Here is a 16,330-nt window from a genome sequence, read left to right as displayed (position 1 = left end):
AATACATTGCTGGTTGATGTACACCAACTCTTGCATGGCTACGAGCACCCCCCCCCCGGTGCTTTATAGATTTTATGAATCGATCGGATTGATCAACAAAGGAAAGAGTTGGATTTGATATACAAAGGGTGATCGAGCAGAAAGATCTACGACACACGCACATGGTTATTATCTTGGAAACCCCCACCATAATCATCGTTCTGGTGAATCAGCAAGACAAGTGAACTAGTAATTGAAGTTTACAAAGATCTTCCCAAAAGATGGTAGTTCATCTGTCAGGTTTCTGGAAGGCTTAAAATCCAGACGCTTAAGCCTCGAAGGTGAAGCTGGCGCCGACCTTGTGGGCAGCCTGGTTCAGGTTCTGGGTATCGAAGGAAGCACCGAGGCCGAGGGTGACACCAGGGCGGAGCAGGACGTTGTAAGCCAGAGCGGCAATACCACGGTCGTTGATCTTAGCCTATATTGCGAGAAAATTGCGCGATTAGTCTTGATTCACAACAGTAATATAAGCAATTCAAAGGCGCAAAACTAACCTTGGCGAAGGAAGAGGGGTCCAGGCGGTACTTGCTGGCGACCTCGAGGCCGACGGCGTTGCCGGAGGTGGAGTCCCAAGAAGCCTTGGCACCGGCCTCGACCTGAGCGTTAACGCGGTGGTAGTAGCTGGCGGAGAAGAGGGACAGGTTGTTGCTGGCGGTGATGGCAGCGGAGTACTGAGCAACGCTGTAGCCGACGGCAGCGGAGTACTTGGTGATGGCGGCCTTGTTGACGTCGTAGCCACCCTCAGCACCGACGAGGAAGCCCTCGTGGCCGAGAACGGCGTCGAAGTTGGCGGTGGGGCCGTTCAGGAGATCGAAGAAGGCACGGGCGTTCAGGTTGGGCTGCTTGAAGTACAGGTTGAGCTTGGCACCCTTGGACTGCTTAGCGGGCTGGTACTGGGTGAGGATCTCAGCCTTGAGGCCCTTGGCGATGTTGTTGTCGAGCTCGAGCTTGGTGTCGAGAGCGTTGGCGGTGGTCCAAGCCTGGGTGAGGGTGAGGCCTGGTCGGAGTGAGCATATTAGCCTAATCCTTTGCACCTTGGCATCCGAAAAAATAAATAGATTCGTCCGGCGCGCTATTGGAACACCACATCCAAACATCAATGGCATGAGACGGGTTGTGTGCGCGCCGGGATCGGGAGGTTTTTTGTGGAAGGGGCCTTTACCAGTGGGCGCATCAACGTATTTGGCCTCGAGCTATAGGCGACACCAGTTAGTAATTTGCGTAGCGGATTTGGAAATGATATTCAACGTACCTGACCAGCAATGGGGCCCTCGTGAGCGGACTTGCCCTTAACGGTGAAGGTGACACCGTTGGGGGCCTTGGACTTAACCTCAAGGTTGGCTAAAAGCTTTTAATCAGCTATTGAATCTTCAATAAGTGGCGCAATGTGGTGGATAGACTAACCGGCAGCGCCGTGGTAGAAATCCTTGTTCAGGAGCTATTGGGATCAGGTGTTAGCCAAGGTTCTGAGTTTTGTTCCCAACAGTTTTGCGTACATCGTTGGTCGCCTTGGCGATATCGGAGAAAGCAGCGGGGGCAGACATATTGACGAGAGAAGTGGAATTAGAGATGGAGGAAAAGGAGGTTTTATGAAGAGATGAAGAGAGAGGAAGGGAAGGAAGAGTTGTGATGATGTTGGGGGGAACCTAGGGGCTTAGCACGGGTTAGTGGGAGGTCGGTGATTGGCGGTTGCCCGGCTGCCGGGAAAGCCCGCCGGCAATGTTTGGGCAGGGCAGGTCACGTGTTTCCGTAAATACAGTCAAAGTAAAATATTGAGATCATAACATTATAACCGACTATATACCAAAAAAAGGGTATATAAAATCTAATCCCGTGCTATATCACCCAAAAGAAAATGCTAAATCAGAAAACAAAGTCCAGATCTTTTTGTTTATACTTTTTACTCCTTGTCATACTTCTGGTTGTGGATGGCGATGGCTCTGCAAAGGATGGTTAGAGAAAATGAATCAAATAGGAGAATAGATAAACAATAGCTCACCTTCCACTGGGGTCGGTCTGCTTGGACCAGGTAGGGGTCCAGCGCTCGACAGTGCCGGCACAGTAGGGAGGGAAGTGCTCATCGAACATGGTACGGTACCAGTATCTATACCGCGGTTAGTTTTCAACAGTGCTATAAAATGGGGTAATGAGGTGAAAAACATACGCCTCCTTGGTGTCGGGAACGTCAGTACCCCATTCGGGTTTAGGGTTCTTCATCATCTCGTCGGTGACCTGGCGCTCAGCCTCATCCTTCAGGCCGTCAATCCAGCTGTAGCCAACGCCATCGCTGAACTGCTCCTTCTGGCGCCAGAGGATCTTGTCGGGCAAGTAGGCAGCGGTCTCAGGCTCATCGGAGGTGTCGAAGGCCTTGCGCAGCATGTGCTTCTCGATACGCTCGGGTGTGATCATCTTGTCCTGGGGGTCAACGCCCATGCAGGTCTCGAGGAACTCCTTGTCGAGGAAAGGAACACGAGCCTCAAGACCCCATGCGGAGGTGGACTTGTTGGCACGAAGGCAGTCAGCCAAGTGCAAGTTCTTAACACGGCGGACGGTCTCCTTGTGGAGCTCCTCCTTGTTGGGGGCGGCGTGGAAGTAGAGGTAGCCACCGAAGATCTCGTCGGAACCCTCACCACTCAGAACCATCTTGACACCCATGGCCTTGATCTTACGGGAGAGCAGGTACATGGGAGTAGAGGCACGGATGGTGGTCACATCGTAGGTCTCGAGGTGGTAGATCACGTCAGAGAGGGCATCGAGGCCGTCCTCAACAGTGAAGGTGAAGGGGTGGTGCTTGGTGCCGAGGAACTTGGCAACCTCAAGGGCAGCCTCGGTATCGGGGGCACCGGGAAGACCGATGGAGAATGAGTGCAGCTGCTGGAAGGTGGTGACGGTCGACAGGTCGTTCTCGTCATCAATACCAACCAACTCACCGTCGGCATTCAGGTTCTGGGGAGCTTTGCGGGCAGCTTCGGCCATACGGAGGGTCTCGCGCTGGGCGATAGACGCGACCAAGCTGGAGTCCAGACCACCAGACAGCAAAACACCGTAGGGAACCTCGGCCATCAGACGCTTGCGGACAGCCTTCTCGAGGCTCTGGCGGACCACCTTATAGTCAACGGGGGTCGAGGGGACGTTGGTGGGGTCCCACCACTTGGGCTCGAAGTAGCGGGTCAAGCTGTCGGTCTTGGAATCATAGACGTGGCCCGGGGGGAAGGCAATGATGTCGTCGCAGACGGGGTGCAGGCACTTGAGCTCAGAGGCAAAGAAGACGGCGCCGGGAGCGGAGGAAGAGCGTCCAAGGTAGAAGCTGGTGATACCAATGGGGTCACGGGCAGCAACAACACGGTCCTGCTTCTTATCCCAAAGAACCCAAGAGAACATGCCATCAAGGTGCTTAGGGGCGTCAAGGCCATACTCCTCATACTAGTATATATCAGCATTTCGACTCCATGTCCGATTCCGTTATATCTCGCGCGACATACCAATGGAATGATAACTTCGCAGTCAGAGTGCGTCTTGAAGTTGTACTTGTGGCGGAGATTCTTGCGGATGAGACGGTGGTTGTAGATCTCACCGTTGACGGCGAGGGCGAGGGTGCTATCATCGTTGACAAGGGGCTGGGCACCGGAGTCTAAGAGGATATTGTTAGCATATCGATCTTCAAGTTGCCGATCGTTCAAGGGGGCTACATACCAACACCGACGATGCTCAGACGCTCATGCGCCAGGACTATGAATCGCGCGTTAGCATACCACGCCGACACCAAAATTATTGCGTGTCAACTCACTAGTGCTCTCGGCGCAGAAGTTTCCACCTGTTGGAAGACTTTTGTTAATCCTATGATCCTCACATATAGTGCGAAATGTTGCAACTCGGCGTGTGACTCACTCCAATCGGGACCGCGGTGGCGCACACTATGATCAGGGACAGGTCAGCGAGAATTCTATAGATGGCGAGTTGCAATTGCAGATTTCCGCAATTGAAGAAGCATTAGAGATACTCACGCCTTGGCCATGCGCAAAGCCGTAGGCTTGAACTTTTGCACATCGGGGTGACTATAGGACTTCTAGTTAGTATTCTTGCAAAATTGACATCCCACCGCGGGGAGTTTAAGAGTAGGACACGACGAACTGGTGGCACGCGAAAATTCCACACATGATGGGCAATTGAGAGGTGTGGGTAAGGTTGAAGATCAAGGAGGAGAGAGAAGAAGGGTTCCGGAGTAGAATTGACTAATCGTCCGGTTATATGGGGAACCATAGAACGGCGATTTTTTTCAAATTTGCCCCGGTGCCGTCTCGGCGGGGCGAGGGCGATGTCGGCAAGTCTTTTGAGTCACCGATAAGATAACGGCCCTTTGGACTATTTTCTACTGGTTAAGGGTTTTACTACTCCTTACTGTGGCTAGGTATGCGACTATATGCGGGCTCTTTTATAATGGGCCATCCATGAATACTATCCTCGTCGATCTCAGTCTGATAGGCGATCCCTGGAGAATGAGACGATTCATTATCACGTGACCATTATACCCCCACCATGTGAACTATAGCCCTAGCCAAGCCTCTTCCTCGACGAAGTGTACCTTGATGTCTGTTCAAGGAAACTGATAATAATATCAAATAGGATGTGAAGCCGAGGATATCAAAACGCTACTGTTCTAATCATGAGCTGGTGAACTGCATTCCGCAAGCATATCTATCGATTTCTTGGAGCATGGTTGGGAATAGTTAAAACGAGCGTAGTCACATTCCGGAAAAGCTTCTTCCTCGTATTAATTCTTTACCATCAGCGTATAATTTCCAGGATCCAATTCATTAAAAAGACCGCTGGTGAAATCAGTTCTAACCTCAAGGCGGCCATCGAGATCTATGCGGGACCCACAAGTACTGCATCGGTGACAGTGAGATTATTTTGAAGGTTCCAAGATTGATGTCCTATTGATCGAAAAGCAAGTTGAACGCAACTTCCAAAGATACCCACTATGGGCTCGTCCCATCTGCGATGAAGGGTATGGATGGAGGTTGTGTTGGCTGCCCGGGTGATTTTACGTATGCGTAGAAGCAAATAAGTACGACACCGAATTTCTTCTGTATGAGTCACACTGTACTCAATACATGGTAAGACTAAGCATCCCAGCAGGGAGCATGTATGCAGTAACATTGTTTTGAATGACCTTATGCCCAGAAAACGCCATCCATTGGGATATGTAGAAACGCCATGCTCGCGATAGAAAAGCAAAAGTTGCTCCCTTCGTTAAACAAGAAATGCATAATCTTGCCACGATCTCCCCGGTATCCCATGCTGAAAAAGAGAAAAAGAAAAGTAAATGACCCATGCAGCGCCATCGCTGTTTACGCTTGTTGTCTAAGTCAAAGCCTGATTGGGCTGGTTTCCTAATTGGGCTGGTTTTCCCTGACAACCATGCGAACCCTGCGTTCGTATTGAGGACGGTCCTTCTTGAAGAGGTTGTAGGCCTCAGCCTGCGCAGGTGACTCGGGGTTGGGGTCATCCAGAAGATCTTGGATGCCGAGCAAAAGCTGCTTAATAGTGATAGCAGGTCGCCAACCCTCCTCCTCATTCAGGATTGATAGACAAACCGTTCCGGAAGGGTAAACATTGGGGTGGAATAGTGCTGGCGTAAATTTGCCTGAACAGTTCTTATATTAGTGTTTTGTTGTCATAAGAAATCATAGTGACAGCTCCTAGCAGAAGCTCTCTCTCTCTCTTCTGGCGAATTGCCGCAGGATTATATCGCAAAGGGAATACATACATTTGGGAGGCTTGGTAGGATATTCTAGAAGCGTGAAAGAACCTAGATTAGTATAAGGATCTTCAATAGTCATGAATGTTGCGCCACTCACCATCGGGGAAGATCAAGTCAAGTTTGAAAAGTCCACCTTCCCAGAGAGTGTTAGCCTTGCCTGGAATAGCGCATTCCCAGTTCTTCAGGTCAAGGCCACCCTGCGGGGCACGTTTCGGCTTTGCGACAAAACCAAATGGGTGGTCGCGACGCCATTGTTTTCTAGAGAAACCATAAAGGTCAGCGCGGGGCAAGGGTATGGCGCAAGCGATGCGAAGAATCGCGGCATCCGCTGGACAAGAAATATACGTACCGCTCTTCTTGAAGACGGTTCTGGCACAACGACATCTCGGGTAGTGTTCAGCGGGTGAGTAGCTGAAACGGGCTGCCTCGCGGAAGGTGGTAGAAGATCAAGCAGCAGAAAGATACAACTTGGCTGCAAATAAGCAGAGGACTACCGGTGGTTGAGTGACGGGTAAGGAGAAGGGGAGAAAGAGGTGAGGTGATGAGCGGAAGATTTTAAAGGTGGCAATCGTCAAAGCCGGGGAGGTGATAGCAATTGACCTCCCCACGCGAACAATGACCTTTGCTTATGTAATACCTACTAAGGACCGGCCCGGCCTTGCCCAGGAACAACCCAGGAGCCTCACTTCTATTGTTAGGCATAAATAACAATTACAACTGGTTCTATGAGATATTCTTTCTTTCATATTTTCTATGTGGCTATATATTACTACTTTGTCTGGTGGTCCCAATCTAATATCGTTTCTACTTCTCCGAGGGCAGTACTGTGCTGGGTATGTAGGGCTACATACACTTGCACTTCTTAACGACTTGATTACTGTAAGCTAGTTTCACACAGACGAGCTGCATCAACTAAAATAATGCAAGGGCGGTTGTCTTAAATTACAGGTCCCGTTCTGTATCATGAACCACATAGAGAACTCGAGGACATCAGGGTGCCCAGCCATTAACCAGTGCCTTAGTACTGCGAGGGATTTTGGTGCTATTACATGACGCCACGACTATGTCTCTCCTTCATCTTGGCGTAGATTGTCGAGCATTTGTAAATTCTATTACTTGATATATGTTATTGTGTAGGTGGAGAAATGAAATATATTGAAACGACGGGCGATTAGCTCTACCTATATCATTAGTCCGCCTGTCGAAGCTGACTCGCCTTGCGAATATACATCCACTCTCTTATGGGTTCCCACTTGCGGCACATATGAGCCTGTCTAACTCCAAGCCCAACTATATCATTATTATAATGATACACAGGGACCGGCGATAGGTCTCCATGACATTGGATAACTTGTCGCAGCTGATCGAGGCAATGATCACGGTGAATTCTATTCCAATTATCCGGAAAAATAGTGGAGTTTTTGATAGCTTCTTTCAGTTTGCCGTGGTGGTGAAGATGTTTTGAGTAGTAGTCCATATCGAGTTCCATTCGGATTGCATTAAGGCAGTGGAGAGACTGGAACATGTCAGGTCTAATAGAGAGGAATATTAGACTGAGGGCACGGCAGAAGATATGTATTCGCTAGAGCTCACTCAAAGTGGTAATAATCCGAATTCGGGGCCTTGTTAAGCTCTGGTGTGTATGGTGCCGCTTCTTCGTCGGTCATCCTTACGGACTCGCCTATAAGATTCCACAATTGTGTGTAAGTTGAAGAGCCTATCCTACGGCCAAATAAGCTCCTAAGTGTTCGAGAAGGGACCTACCTCGCATCAAATCAGCCCATGCATCGTCAATCTCAGGAGATGGAGTTCCAAAATATTGTGGTGCAGATAGATCAATGTCTCGGTAGACTTTCCCTATCTCCTCGTTGAACGCGAGCTTCCCAGAGAGTTTCCCAATTGGGAAGGAAAAATAAACGTGCCGCTTTATTTGGAAGGCCTTTATGCACTTAGCAAGCACGACCTGCGTACTAGCGCACCCCCTAAGCATTTACTAGGCACGATCTAAGTCCACGGGTCCGGGTACTCACCGAGCATAGCCAGAGCATAACTTGAATATTATTAAGATAAAGTACTACCTAGGTACCTAGGTATCAAGTGGTTACTGAGTAATCACCCTATACCACCTGGGCAGCGGTGAAGCACTTACCTACCTAGGTAGTAAGCAGAGCCCTATACCTACCTATGTACTTAGACTACGTTTAGGGAGCACACATATATATCTAGGGCGTTGTAACTTGATCTAAAAAGAGTGACCTTGCATATGAAATATAACCGTGTTGATGATCTCTTCCAAGGTTAATTAAAATGCAGCTAGTCAGCTGTATTCACTATTTGGCCGATGATAGCCCATCGAAATATACATATAAACAGCGCTATGGACTTCAGGTCAGCACTTCAGGTCAGCCCTACCTGATATAGGCCAAGTCCCGGTTATTCCATTTGCAATTACAATTTCAAATGTGCTTCCTTCTTTCAACCACTACACTAGGCAAAATATTCTAACTTATGACCTTGGCCGGCAAAGTTATGAACAAAGGCATTCATATACCTCTCCAAGCTAACAAAGAGCCAAACAGGGTCTACAATGCCTTCTACCAACAATAACGGCGAAGGGATGCAACGAGAAAATGGTTCTTTATTCGAACCCGGATTGACCCTCGACAAAGGCTCTTTCCAACAACAAAAGTTTGTCGGCAGATGCCGACACACTTTGATTCTGGTCTGAGGCGTATAAAGGAAGATCTTCCCGTTTCATCTGGCATACTTCCATCCACACTCAACAGCCCTCAGGGAAACTATCAGCAAATTTTACAAATCAAATCCCGAGCTTGGAAAGCTACATACATACCATCATCTATCAGCATGTGTCATTCAATTATCTGGTACCATGCCCTATGCCAGCACCAATGCCCTGATGCAAGCTACTCAATCGCATGTCACAGAGCCTACCGAAGGGGCTACGAGTGCACAGAAGATCGAAGCACATTGTATTTCTCACTCGTAGGGAATTGTGTGCAATGCAAGCTTAATCAGCTACTGCTACGCCATCGTATCTTCCGCGAATGGCGGAGAGAAGATCTTGTATCGGCGTTAAACCATGCATTTCAGTATAGCGACGAAGATGGCTGGACCATCGATGACAACGACGCTGAGGAATTGGATATGGAAACATGGGTCTCCCAGTTTCCAAACTTGACTCAAAGGTGTTTTGCTCAGCGAGCTGAGAACAGGGAGACACGTACGTCGTTACGTAGTGGTCCGGCACGCATGCCGACCCTAGTGCAGCAGTCCTCGCCTCACTTGTCTTGTGTTGCTTTGGTTGAACATGCTGATGGCTACGCAGATGATGAAGATGAGCCTTTGGAGGAACCTCAGCCCCAAACGGGTCGGAGCTGGCGGTCTATGATTCCTCTTCCTACTAGGTTGGTGCGCAACTCGCAGAATCGTACTTATCTGGCGTTTATCACTGATGACGATATGTCAGATAGAGAGCCATTGCTTCGCCCTTCTAAGCCGAAAGAGTATCGCCGGACTTGGCGTTCCTGGATTCCACTTCCTGTTAAGAAGGTGTCGGGGCAATAGATTGATGAATTAGTGTAATGGGATGGAAGTCTTCGGTTCCATAGGGGATTAGATGATCTACAGTCGAGATACTCCATAGCCAGCGTTTTGTTTTACTTATAGGGGTAGTTTTTGGAAACATTGCAATGAGAGTTCACTAGAGCAACATCAAATGAAATCGAACATTATCATTAACATAGCTAAGTACATGAAAGGGTATGAACAAAAGCAATTGGCCATGTAAACCCCTGGTCGAACTCCTCGGTCGAAAAAACCGTGCTATGACTTTGCTGCCATTCAGTACCTGGCCTTCGGGCACATTCACGGCCTATTGTATGTGCAATAGTCGAGAATGCACAAATGAACAAATTATCGAGATCTCATAGCGTACATGAAATGGCACGAACATGGGCAATTAGACCGTGTAAATCCCCTGTTCGAACTTCTCGAGATCGAAGAATCGTGCGGTGATTGTGTTACCATTGAAGATCCGGCCTTCGAGCGCATTCACGGCCTATCGTATATGCAATAGTCAGCAATGCACAAACCCACAAATCAAGAGGTAGATCCCAAAAGCTTACCCGTAGACCAGACAAGGGGTCCCTAAATTTGACAAAGACAGGGACTGGGGTTCCGACATCGCGAGCAATGAAGACTCGCTCCACGGTTCCATACTGTGAGCCCCTCAACTTAGCAAAAGCCCCCCCAAGCCAATCAATGAAAAGAAACGTACCTTTTCGTCACACTCCCCTCCAATCTCCTGGACCAAACCACCACCATCACTTCGCTCTATCTCCGCATCCAGGTCCATGCCTTGCAGCATGCCCTGTAGGATGATTACTTGGCTCATAGGGCCAAACTTGCTGGTCTCATATTCACCTTTCTTATTGCTTCCGATGATCTTACCTCGTCCAGCAGGAGTGACAAAGCCACCACCCTCTGAGTCTGGTCGCTTCTTTCGCTTCTCAATCTTGACTTCCAGGGGCTTTACCATACCAGAACCAGTAGCGCCGAGGCCGGAACCCTTAGTCCAGCCATACTTAGAAAGCAGTCGTTCTGCGAAGCCTTGTTGGCCAGGACGAAGGGATCGCGGCGCGGACTCATCTGGCTCTCTCTCATCCGCCGGTTGCTCTTGGGCCAATACAGCTTCAAGTTCGGCTTCGGAGGCCGGGATGTCTTCTGGGGGCGGAGGAAGAGCGTACCGGACCGGTGCACGGGAGATGGTTGCGGAGCTAGGTTGGATGGCGTCAAGGGGACGTGAGGGTGGAGGAGGTGGTATGACTTGTCCCGATGGTGGATTCTCAGCTTTCTGGAAGCGGTGCATATACGCATCTTCGCCAGTGGGATCATCGGGAATTGATGTATGATCTTCAGTTCGGGTTGTGGGTGACGGGAGATTCCCTAATGCTGCACGGCGAGCAAATGCATCCTCACCGGATGGGTCATTGGGAATAGAAGCTGGTGGTGGCACATCGTTAAGATCCGGCGGCGGCGCAAAGTTGCTTGGGGGCGCAAATTGTCCTGTGGTATCTTTTTAGTCTGGGCATCATCACTAATCGCGAAAGACTGGAACATACTTTTCTTTGGCCGGTCATAATCCTCGCTATCGGAATATCTGCTCGGTGAACGCTTTCTGGTATGCGAATACAAGAGATCCTTCCACTCGCGGACTTCAGCAATCTTCTCATCACTATGGCGGTATTCCGCGTAATTGGTCGGTCGAGAAGGGTCGTAGATATCGTCCCAGTTTTGGACAACTTGCGTTTCAAGGTTCTTCTTGCGTTTCTTTCTTCCACCGCGCTGTCGCTTCTCGCGCGTGTACTCATATTCATCATCGTCAACGGCGGTCCAATCAGCCAAAGTGCTCTTTGTCGGCACCGAAGCTTGGTTGGCGGAGGGCTGTGGTTGAGACACTGCCTTTGGTAAAGTATGCCTCGGTTTAGGCTTCTGAGCTGAGAGCTGTGGTCTCTTGGGTGGTTGGAACCGAAGAGAAGCTATGAAGAAAGGTAAAGGTCAGAATGTGCCGCTCCGGAGTATTCAACAAGCTGAGGGTAAATACCAGGATTCAGTTGTTGCTTTTTGGCGGCCGCGTCGTCGGGTTGAGGTTCAGTCTCCGGCTGCTTAAAGACAACAGGTGCACGGGAGATGGTACCAGGCGCATCAGTAGACGGATCAAGTAAGTTGGCGTACAGGGACATGCCCCTTTTTGGAGGGGGATCAGAAGCCATGGTTGTTTGGTAAGAGTCTCCAAGGTGTGTCGACGGCCTGAGAACGTCGGCATCGATTTAATCAAACGCGATGCGATAAGGCTTTATCTCTCCGCTCGACTCTCCGCCTCCCCACTCTTCAAGTTGAACCAGCACCTCTGTCATCCTTGCCTATTCCTTGCCTACGCGTGTTCTTCTTCGGTCAATAATTTTTGAATTCTGCTCAAGCGTGCCCATTGTCAAAAGAAACTTGCCTCTATTTAACCCAGTTTCGGCTGGCAAAGGTGAACCCGAGGATAGCTCAAGCTTAGATCAAAGTCACCGGCGACGCAATGACCCAAAGTCAAAATCCCAAAGCATTGGGCAAGCCAAAAGGGGTATGTACAATGCACTGCAAAACCGAAGTCTAGACACTATCAAGCGACTTGATTATTTTGCAGAAATTTCCATATCTTTTCCTGTCTTCCACATAAAATGGGTCCTCTAATATGTACTAATGTACTGATCTTGATCTAGTCTCTCAATGCTCCTATTGCAGCTTTTACAATGGCTGTCATCCTCTGTTCATACTGTTTTAGCTCCATCCGCACTGCGCGGCGAGATGCCCAGATACAGGGCCCCAGTTCTCATCAGCGAGCTGCGCCATCTGAAAGGAAAGACGAGTCCTGGGTTCAACAAGCACTTGAAGAGAGTCGAGCGCAGAACGATGGGAAGGGACGACCTTGACGTGCAGTCTATGTTGTAAGGTGTCTTTACTCATGTATATAATATGGATTGAATTCACTACAAGAGTGTTTGATAGATAATTGGTGATACCAACATGTACTAATTCTTTGTTCATTGAGTCTCTTTGTTGCTAATATAGAAGGTGAAACAAAAGCAGAACCAACTGGCAGTAACATCTGCGTCTTCATATTCAATCAGAATTTTCAGTGTATGAATGATCATGCCCCAGGAGTCTAAGTGTATTGACAACCCAGTTCAATCTTGAAATTGTTCATCATGCGAATAGTGAAGGAATATGTGATGCGGCCAAAGGTATTGCAGGTTGTGAGACCGTAGAGAAGGGGTGACATAAGACTGCACAGACACATCTGACTGCCTTTCAATAGATCAATCCATTGGATCAAATGGCCACACAAAAGCGAATGGGGTTAGTTTGATGCAGTCAGGTTGCACACCTGGGCAGGCAGATGAAAGTAGTTAGTAAGTGAACCTGGCCAAAATCAATATTTGAAACTGATCTGTGAATTGATCCTCAAAGTGCCAGCATTAAACAACTGAGGAACAAGTACAGATTGATGAAGAAAAAAAAGTGATGAAGAGAGAAGCGGAAAAGGAAAGAGGGAAAAAATATTTACGGGCAGTTTTAAATAGCGTGTCACGTGACTGTCCCATATGATCAACTACATTCTATACAAGCTATATCAGCATCAAGTTGGAAGCCGGCCTCCAAGGCCCAGTGTTTTCGCATGTATAAGTTATCCCTCCCATTCAAGGTACTATAGTGACTGTATTATTCTGCATAGCTATAATTATAGTCACTATGCGAACATTGCTTCGACTAGATTTGAAGTAGCATAGATCAACTCATGTTTGGCTTCCACATGAGACTGGAGCATATCGCCCTTATTAATTTCAATGATGAACTTCAGATGTTCTATTCTCCAAACCTCTTCTCAATTATCTCTATTTCACATTCATCCTAATTATCTCTATTTCACATTCATCTCTTCTCAACTATCTCTATTTCACATTCATCTCTCCTCAACTATCTCTCCAATATGTCACCAGTGAAAAACTCCTCCCTACTTTGCCAGGCGGTCGGAGGTCTCTTTATAAGCGATCGCTTCTCTGATGTGACTATTGTCTGCCGGGATGTGACTTTCAAAGCCCACCGTGCCATTATCTGCACACAGTCTCATTTCTTTGACGCTACCCTTAAACACGGCTCTCTGGTAAGATACCCAGTGTCTGCCTAGGTGGGATATAGGTAGCTTCAGTTACTTACATACTCTTTCAAGGAGTCCATCAGCGGGACCATCTATCTACCTGACGACGACCCGGAGACGATCAAACGAGTCCTCTGCTTTCTCTACCGGCGGACTTACAACGCCAATGACCAAGACGTGGACCCAAAGCACAAGACATCAGGTGACTCTGGCATTGTAACAATCGAGCTTGATAGCCGAAAGGCCACTGCTTACAACAACCTCTATGTCTACCTTGCGGCAGATAAATTTGGCATCTTGCCACTCAAGCAGATTGCTTTGCGCAAGCTTGCTACATGGATCAGAGACTACTACATGACATCCTCTTTTCCTGAAATCGCTCTTCAAATCATGAAATCAATGCCCCCCTATGAAACCAGTCTTCTCGATATTCTCGTGAAAGTCGTTTCCGAAAACCTCTATGATCTTGTCGCCAAGAACGATATCCTTGAGCTCCTGCGAGAGTGTGGTCAAATTGGATCTCTGATCATTGCAAGAATGGTGGAAAAAGGCACGATTGTCTATGAATACGCCCATTGTAGAGAATGTGGGGTATTCTTTAACATGAGCATGGGGGACTCGGGTATTGACCGTTGTGACAATTGTGAGGCTCGGCATGAAAGCTGATTAGTTATCGCAAAGATGAGATCAACATTGGAATACAATTCTAAATACAACAACTAGGACAAAGAATGTAGAACCCATAGAGGCATGGTAGTATAGAGGGCTGTTGGAATTTGTACCAATAGTCGAGATAAATTCTCATCTATCATTCCTAGTGGGTAGTTCCAATTGAAATATGTGCTTCGTCTTTCAGATCAGATCTGAAAGCCATTGCTTTATTTGAAATGTGTATTCACGAGAATGGGCGAGCATGCAGAAAAAGTGATGTATATACAGGAAAGACATGCAGAAGCCAGGAAGATGGTAGACAAGTTTAGAAAGCAACAAGAAAGAACAAAAAGCCATGCTTTGGGCCGCAATAATATTTCAGCCAAGATGCAGCGAGCATGTGAATACATGTGAAAGCCATTTCACATGTCAAACTTGGAGGCTGGAGACACTGTCATCTATGCCGAGACCCTTGTATGCTTTCAAAATGCAGTAGCCAAAATTTACTCGCTAAAGATTGATCTGCAAATATCGAGTCACAGACCACCTCGTCCATGTCTATACAGGTTGTGACAAAAGGAAAAGAGGGACTTGGCGATCAGAAGCGGTGGGGTGCAATGTTTTAGAAGAAGCAGATATGAAGGGGGAGGTTGGAGATTGGAGATAGTCTCTTGTATGGTGATATATTGTGGGTATCATATAGATCCATGAGCTTCTTCTTCCATCTGGATCTTAAGCGCACCTTCATGCTGCAAGGTATTGATCTGCTTCCGCAGGTATTCATAGGTGAGCATAGTCGTCATGGCAGCCGGAACGGCCCGGAACAGGTTGACGCCGATCCCGGAGTAAAACGCACGCCATCCCTCTTCCTTCAGGATTGTCTGGATGGTGCGTACCATGCCACTATAGCGTGGGCGGCCGGGCATTCCATCTGATGAGGACATGCCACCCGACCGGCCGCGGTCATGTGGATGGTTCAATCCGCCGCGGAATGCAATCTCCTCGTGAGATTGCGCCGGAGCAGTCCGTTGCTGTGTTTGAAGTCGGGTCCGCAAGACCTCGTGAGGATATGTGACTGTGCTTGCACAGACCTTGCTGAGGAAAGTGGCAACGGATATTCCCACCCAGTGTGAGCTACCGGTATCGGGGTGCTCACCAATACTATAGCCAGTGAACGCCATCTTTAGATATTCGTAGAGAGGGAATTGAATAGCCACATGGGTCAGTCCCAGCAGAGCCGGGGTGAGGCCAGAGTAGAAGGAGCGAATGCCCTCGATTTGATACATCTTGCGAGCAGCATCCCATGTTCCCGAGTATTGCCAAGGGGCTCGTACTCCTTCGCTGTTTTGTTTAAGGCTTTGTGACATGAGCCTGGTCTTGATGACCCAAATGGGGTTCGTCACAACCGTTGAGCATGCACCGGCTGTGATTGAAGCATAGCCACGGGATAACCACCAACTTCCTGTTCTTTAGTCAGTACTGATAGATGACCGGATCCTTCGGTCTGGAGGTACCTACCTGTCTTGTCATGGAAATATTCACGACTCCGGTCATAGACTGCGAGGTAGACAGCCCAGGTGGGGAGATATCCCAGCAACATTGGACCTAGTCCCTGATAGAGACCGCGAATGCCATCTTCCCGCCAAATCCTCCTTCCACTTCCGAGCATGCCACGATACAGCACGCCCGAGGCAACTTCCTTTGCTCCCCGCCGAAAGCCGCCCTGGGCTTGGAGCTTCGTTTTGATGACATCAAGAGGACATGTGACAATACCAGAGGCCACGCCAGCGCTGGCTCCGCAGAAAGGTGCTATGTAAAAGTTGGGTATCTTGGTGGAAAAGATCTCGAGGCGGGTTTTTAAATCAGAGATCGGTGCGGCGGGCACGTTGGGGGAAATTGTCGACATGGATTGACTGAGTTTGGGTTTGGGAGCTGCTTGGAGCGCTTCGGCCGTTTGTAGTCATCTTGGTGGCCGGCGCTCACGCAGCTTTTCGAACCGTACTGAATCAACGAGGGCTCCCGGACACGAGCATATCGGGTGCTCGATCCGGAACCCAAGAACCCTATTTCAAACCGAGCTGGGAAAGAAATGTAGATTTATCCAAATATCCAAAGCCCAAGGTCCGTAGACGGTGTAAGGAAAAAGTTGTGAG

At 48.6% G+C, this 16,330-nt stretch overlaps 8 protein-coding genes across 8 annotated transcripts; 3 read left to right on the top strand and 5 right to left on the bottom strand.

Annotated features, from left to right (window-relative positions):
* Positions 1-307: 307 nt before the first annotated feature.
* N7519_009770 (porin) lies at positions 308-1,583 on the bottom strand (the record flags this gene model as incomplete). The annotated part of the gene is made up of 6 exons (XM_057296543.1): positions 308-457; positions 534-1,036; positions 1,202-1,232; positions 1,292-1,380; positions 1,444-1,477; positions 1,536-1,583. 6 exons carry the CDS (start codon positions 1,581-1,583, stop codon positions 308-310), a joined length of 855 nt encoding a protein of 284 aa, XP_057144425.1.
* Positions 1,584-1,932: 349 nt separating this feature from the next.
* Positions 1,933-4,208, bottom strand: N7519_009769 (asparagine synthetase B). Its single transcript, XM_057296542.1, has 9 exons — positions 4,171-4,208; positions 4,044-4,094; positions 3,928-3,953; positions 3,827-3,853; positions 3,733-3,768; positions 3,522-3,670; positions 2,204-3,462; positions 2,039-2,143; positions 1,933-1,979 (listed from the first exon to the last, which is right to left on the bottom strand). The coding sequence occupies exons 1-9, from the start codon at positions 4,194-4,196 to the stop codon at positions 1,940-1,942; spliced, it is 1,719 nt and encodes a 572-aa protein (XP_057144424.1). The 5' UTR covers positions 4,197-4,208; the 3' UTR covers positions 1,933-1,939.
* Positions 4,209-5,432: 1,224 nt separating this feature from the next.
* N7519_009768 (E2 SUMO-conjugating protein UBC9) lies at positions 5,433-6,200 on the bottom strand (the record flags this gene model as incomplete). The annotated part of the gene is made up of 4 exons (XM_057296541.1): positions 6,153-6,200; positions 5,901-6,061; positions 5,810-5,833; positions 5,433-5,686 (listed from the first exon to the last, which is right to left on the bottom strand). The coding sequence occupies exons 1-4, from the start codon at positions 6,185-6,187 to the stop codon at positions 5,433-5,435; spliced, it is 474 nt and encodes a 157-aa protein (XP_057144423.1). The 5' UTR covers positions 6,188-6,200.
* A 2,468-nt stretch (positions 6,201-8,668) lies between these two features.
* On the top strand, positions 8,669-9,388 carry N7519_009767 (uncharacterized protein; the record flags this gene model as incomplete). The annotated part of the gene is made up of 1 exon (XM_057296540.1): positions 8,669-9,388. The coding sequence occupies one exon, from the start codon at positions 8,669-8,671 to the stop codon at positions 9,386-9,388; it is 720 nt and encodes a 239-aa protein (XP_057144422.1).
* Positions 9,389-9,782: 394 nt separating this feature from the next.
* N7519_009766 (uncharacterized protein) lies at positions 9,783-11,739 on the bottom strand (the record flags this gene model as incomplete). Its single annotated transcript, XM_057296539.1, has 6 exons — positions 9,783-9,881; positions 9,949-10,041; positions 10,101-10,888; positions 10,945-11,361; positions 11,427-11,632; positions 11,663-11,739. The coding sequence occupies 6 exons, from the start codon at positions 11,737-11,739 to the stop codon at positions 9,783-9,785; spliced, it is 1,680 nt and encodes a 559-aa protein (XP_057144421.1).
* Positions 11,740-11,906: 167 nt separating this feature from the next.
* N7519_009765 (uncharacterized protein) lies at positions 11,907-12,319 on the top strand (the record flags this gene model as incomplete). The annotated part of the gene is made up of 2 exons (XM_057296538.1): positions 11,907-11,951; positions 12,113-12,319. 2 exons carry the CDS (start codon positions 11,907-11,909, stop codon positions 12,317-12,319), a joined length of 252 nt encoding a protein of 83 aa, XP_057144420.1.
* Positions 12,320-13,358: 1,039 nt separating this feature from the next.
* Positions 13,359-14,192, top strand: N7519_009764 (BTB/POZ domain-containing protein; the record flags this gene model as incomplete). Its single annotated transcript, XM_057296537.1, has 2 exons — positions 13,359-13,532; positions 13,599-14,192. 2 exons carry the CDS (start codon positions 13,359-13,361, stop codon positions 14,190-14,192), a joined length of 768 nt encoding a protein of 255 aa, XP_057144419.1.
* A 680-nt stretch (positions 14,193-14,872) lies between these two features.
* On the bottom strand, positions 14,873-16,083 carry N7519_009763 (uncharacterized protein; the record flags this gene model as incomplete). The annotated part of the gene is made up of 2 exons (XM_057296536.1): positions 14,873-15,639; positions 15,696-16,083. 2 exons carry the CDS (start codon positions 16,081-16,083, stop codon positions 14,873-14,875), a joined length of 1,155 nt encoding a protein of 384 aa, XP_057144418.1.
* Positions 16,084-16,330: the final 247 nt, after the last annotated feature.

Source organism: Penicillium mononematosum (assembly GCF_028829835.1).
Source record: "Penicillium mononematosum strain IBT 11891 chromosome Unknown utg000005l:1.0-9366267.0:1.0-9372171.0, whole genome shotgun sequence".
Taxonomy (NCBI): domain Eukaryota; kingdom Fungi; phylum Ascomycota; class Eurotiomycetes; order Eurotiales; family Aspergillaceae; genus Penicillium; species Penicillium mononematosum.
The sequence above is the reverse complement of the archived record's forward strand: the minus strand, read 5'-3'. Positions and strand labels throughout refer to the sequence as shown.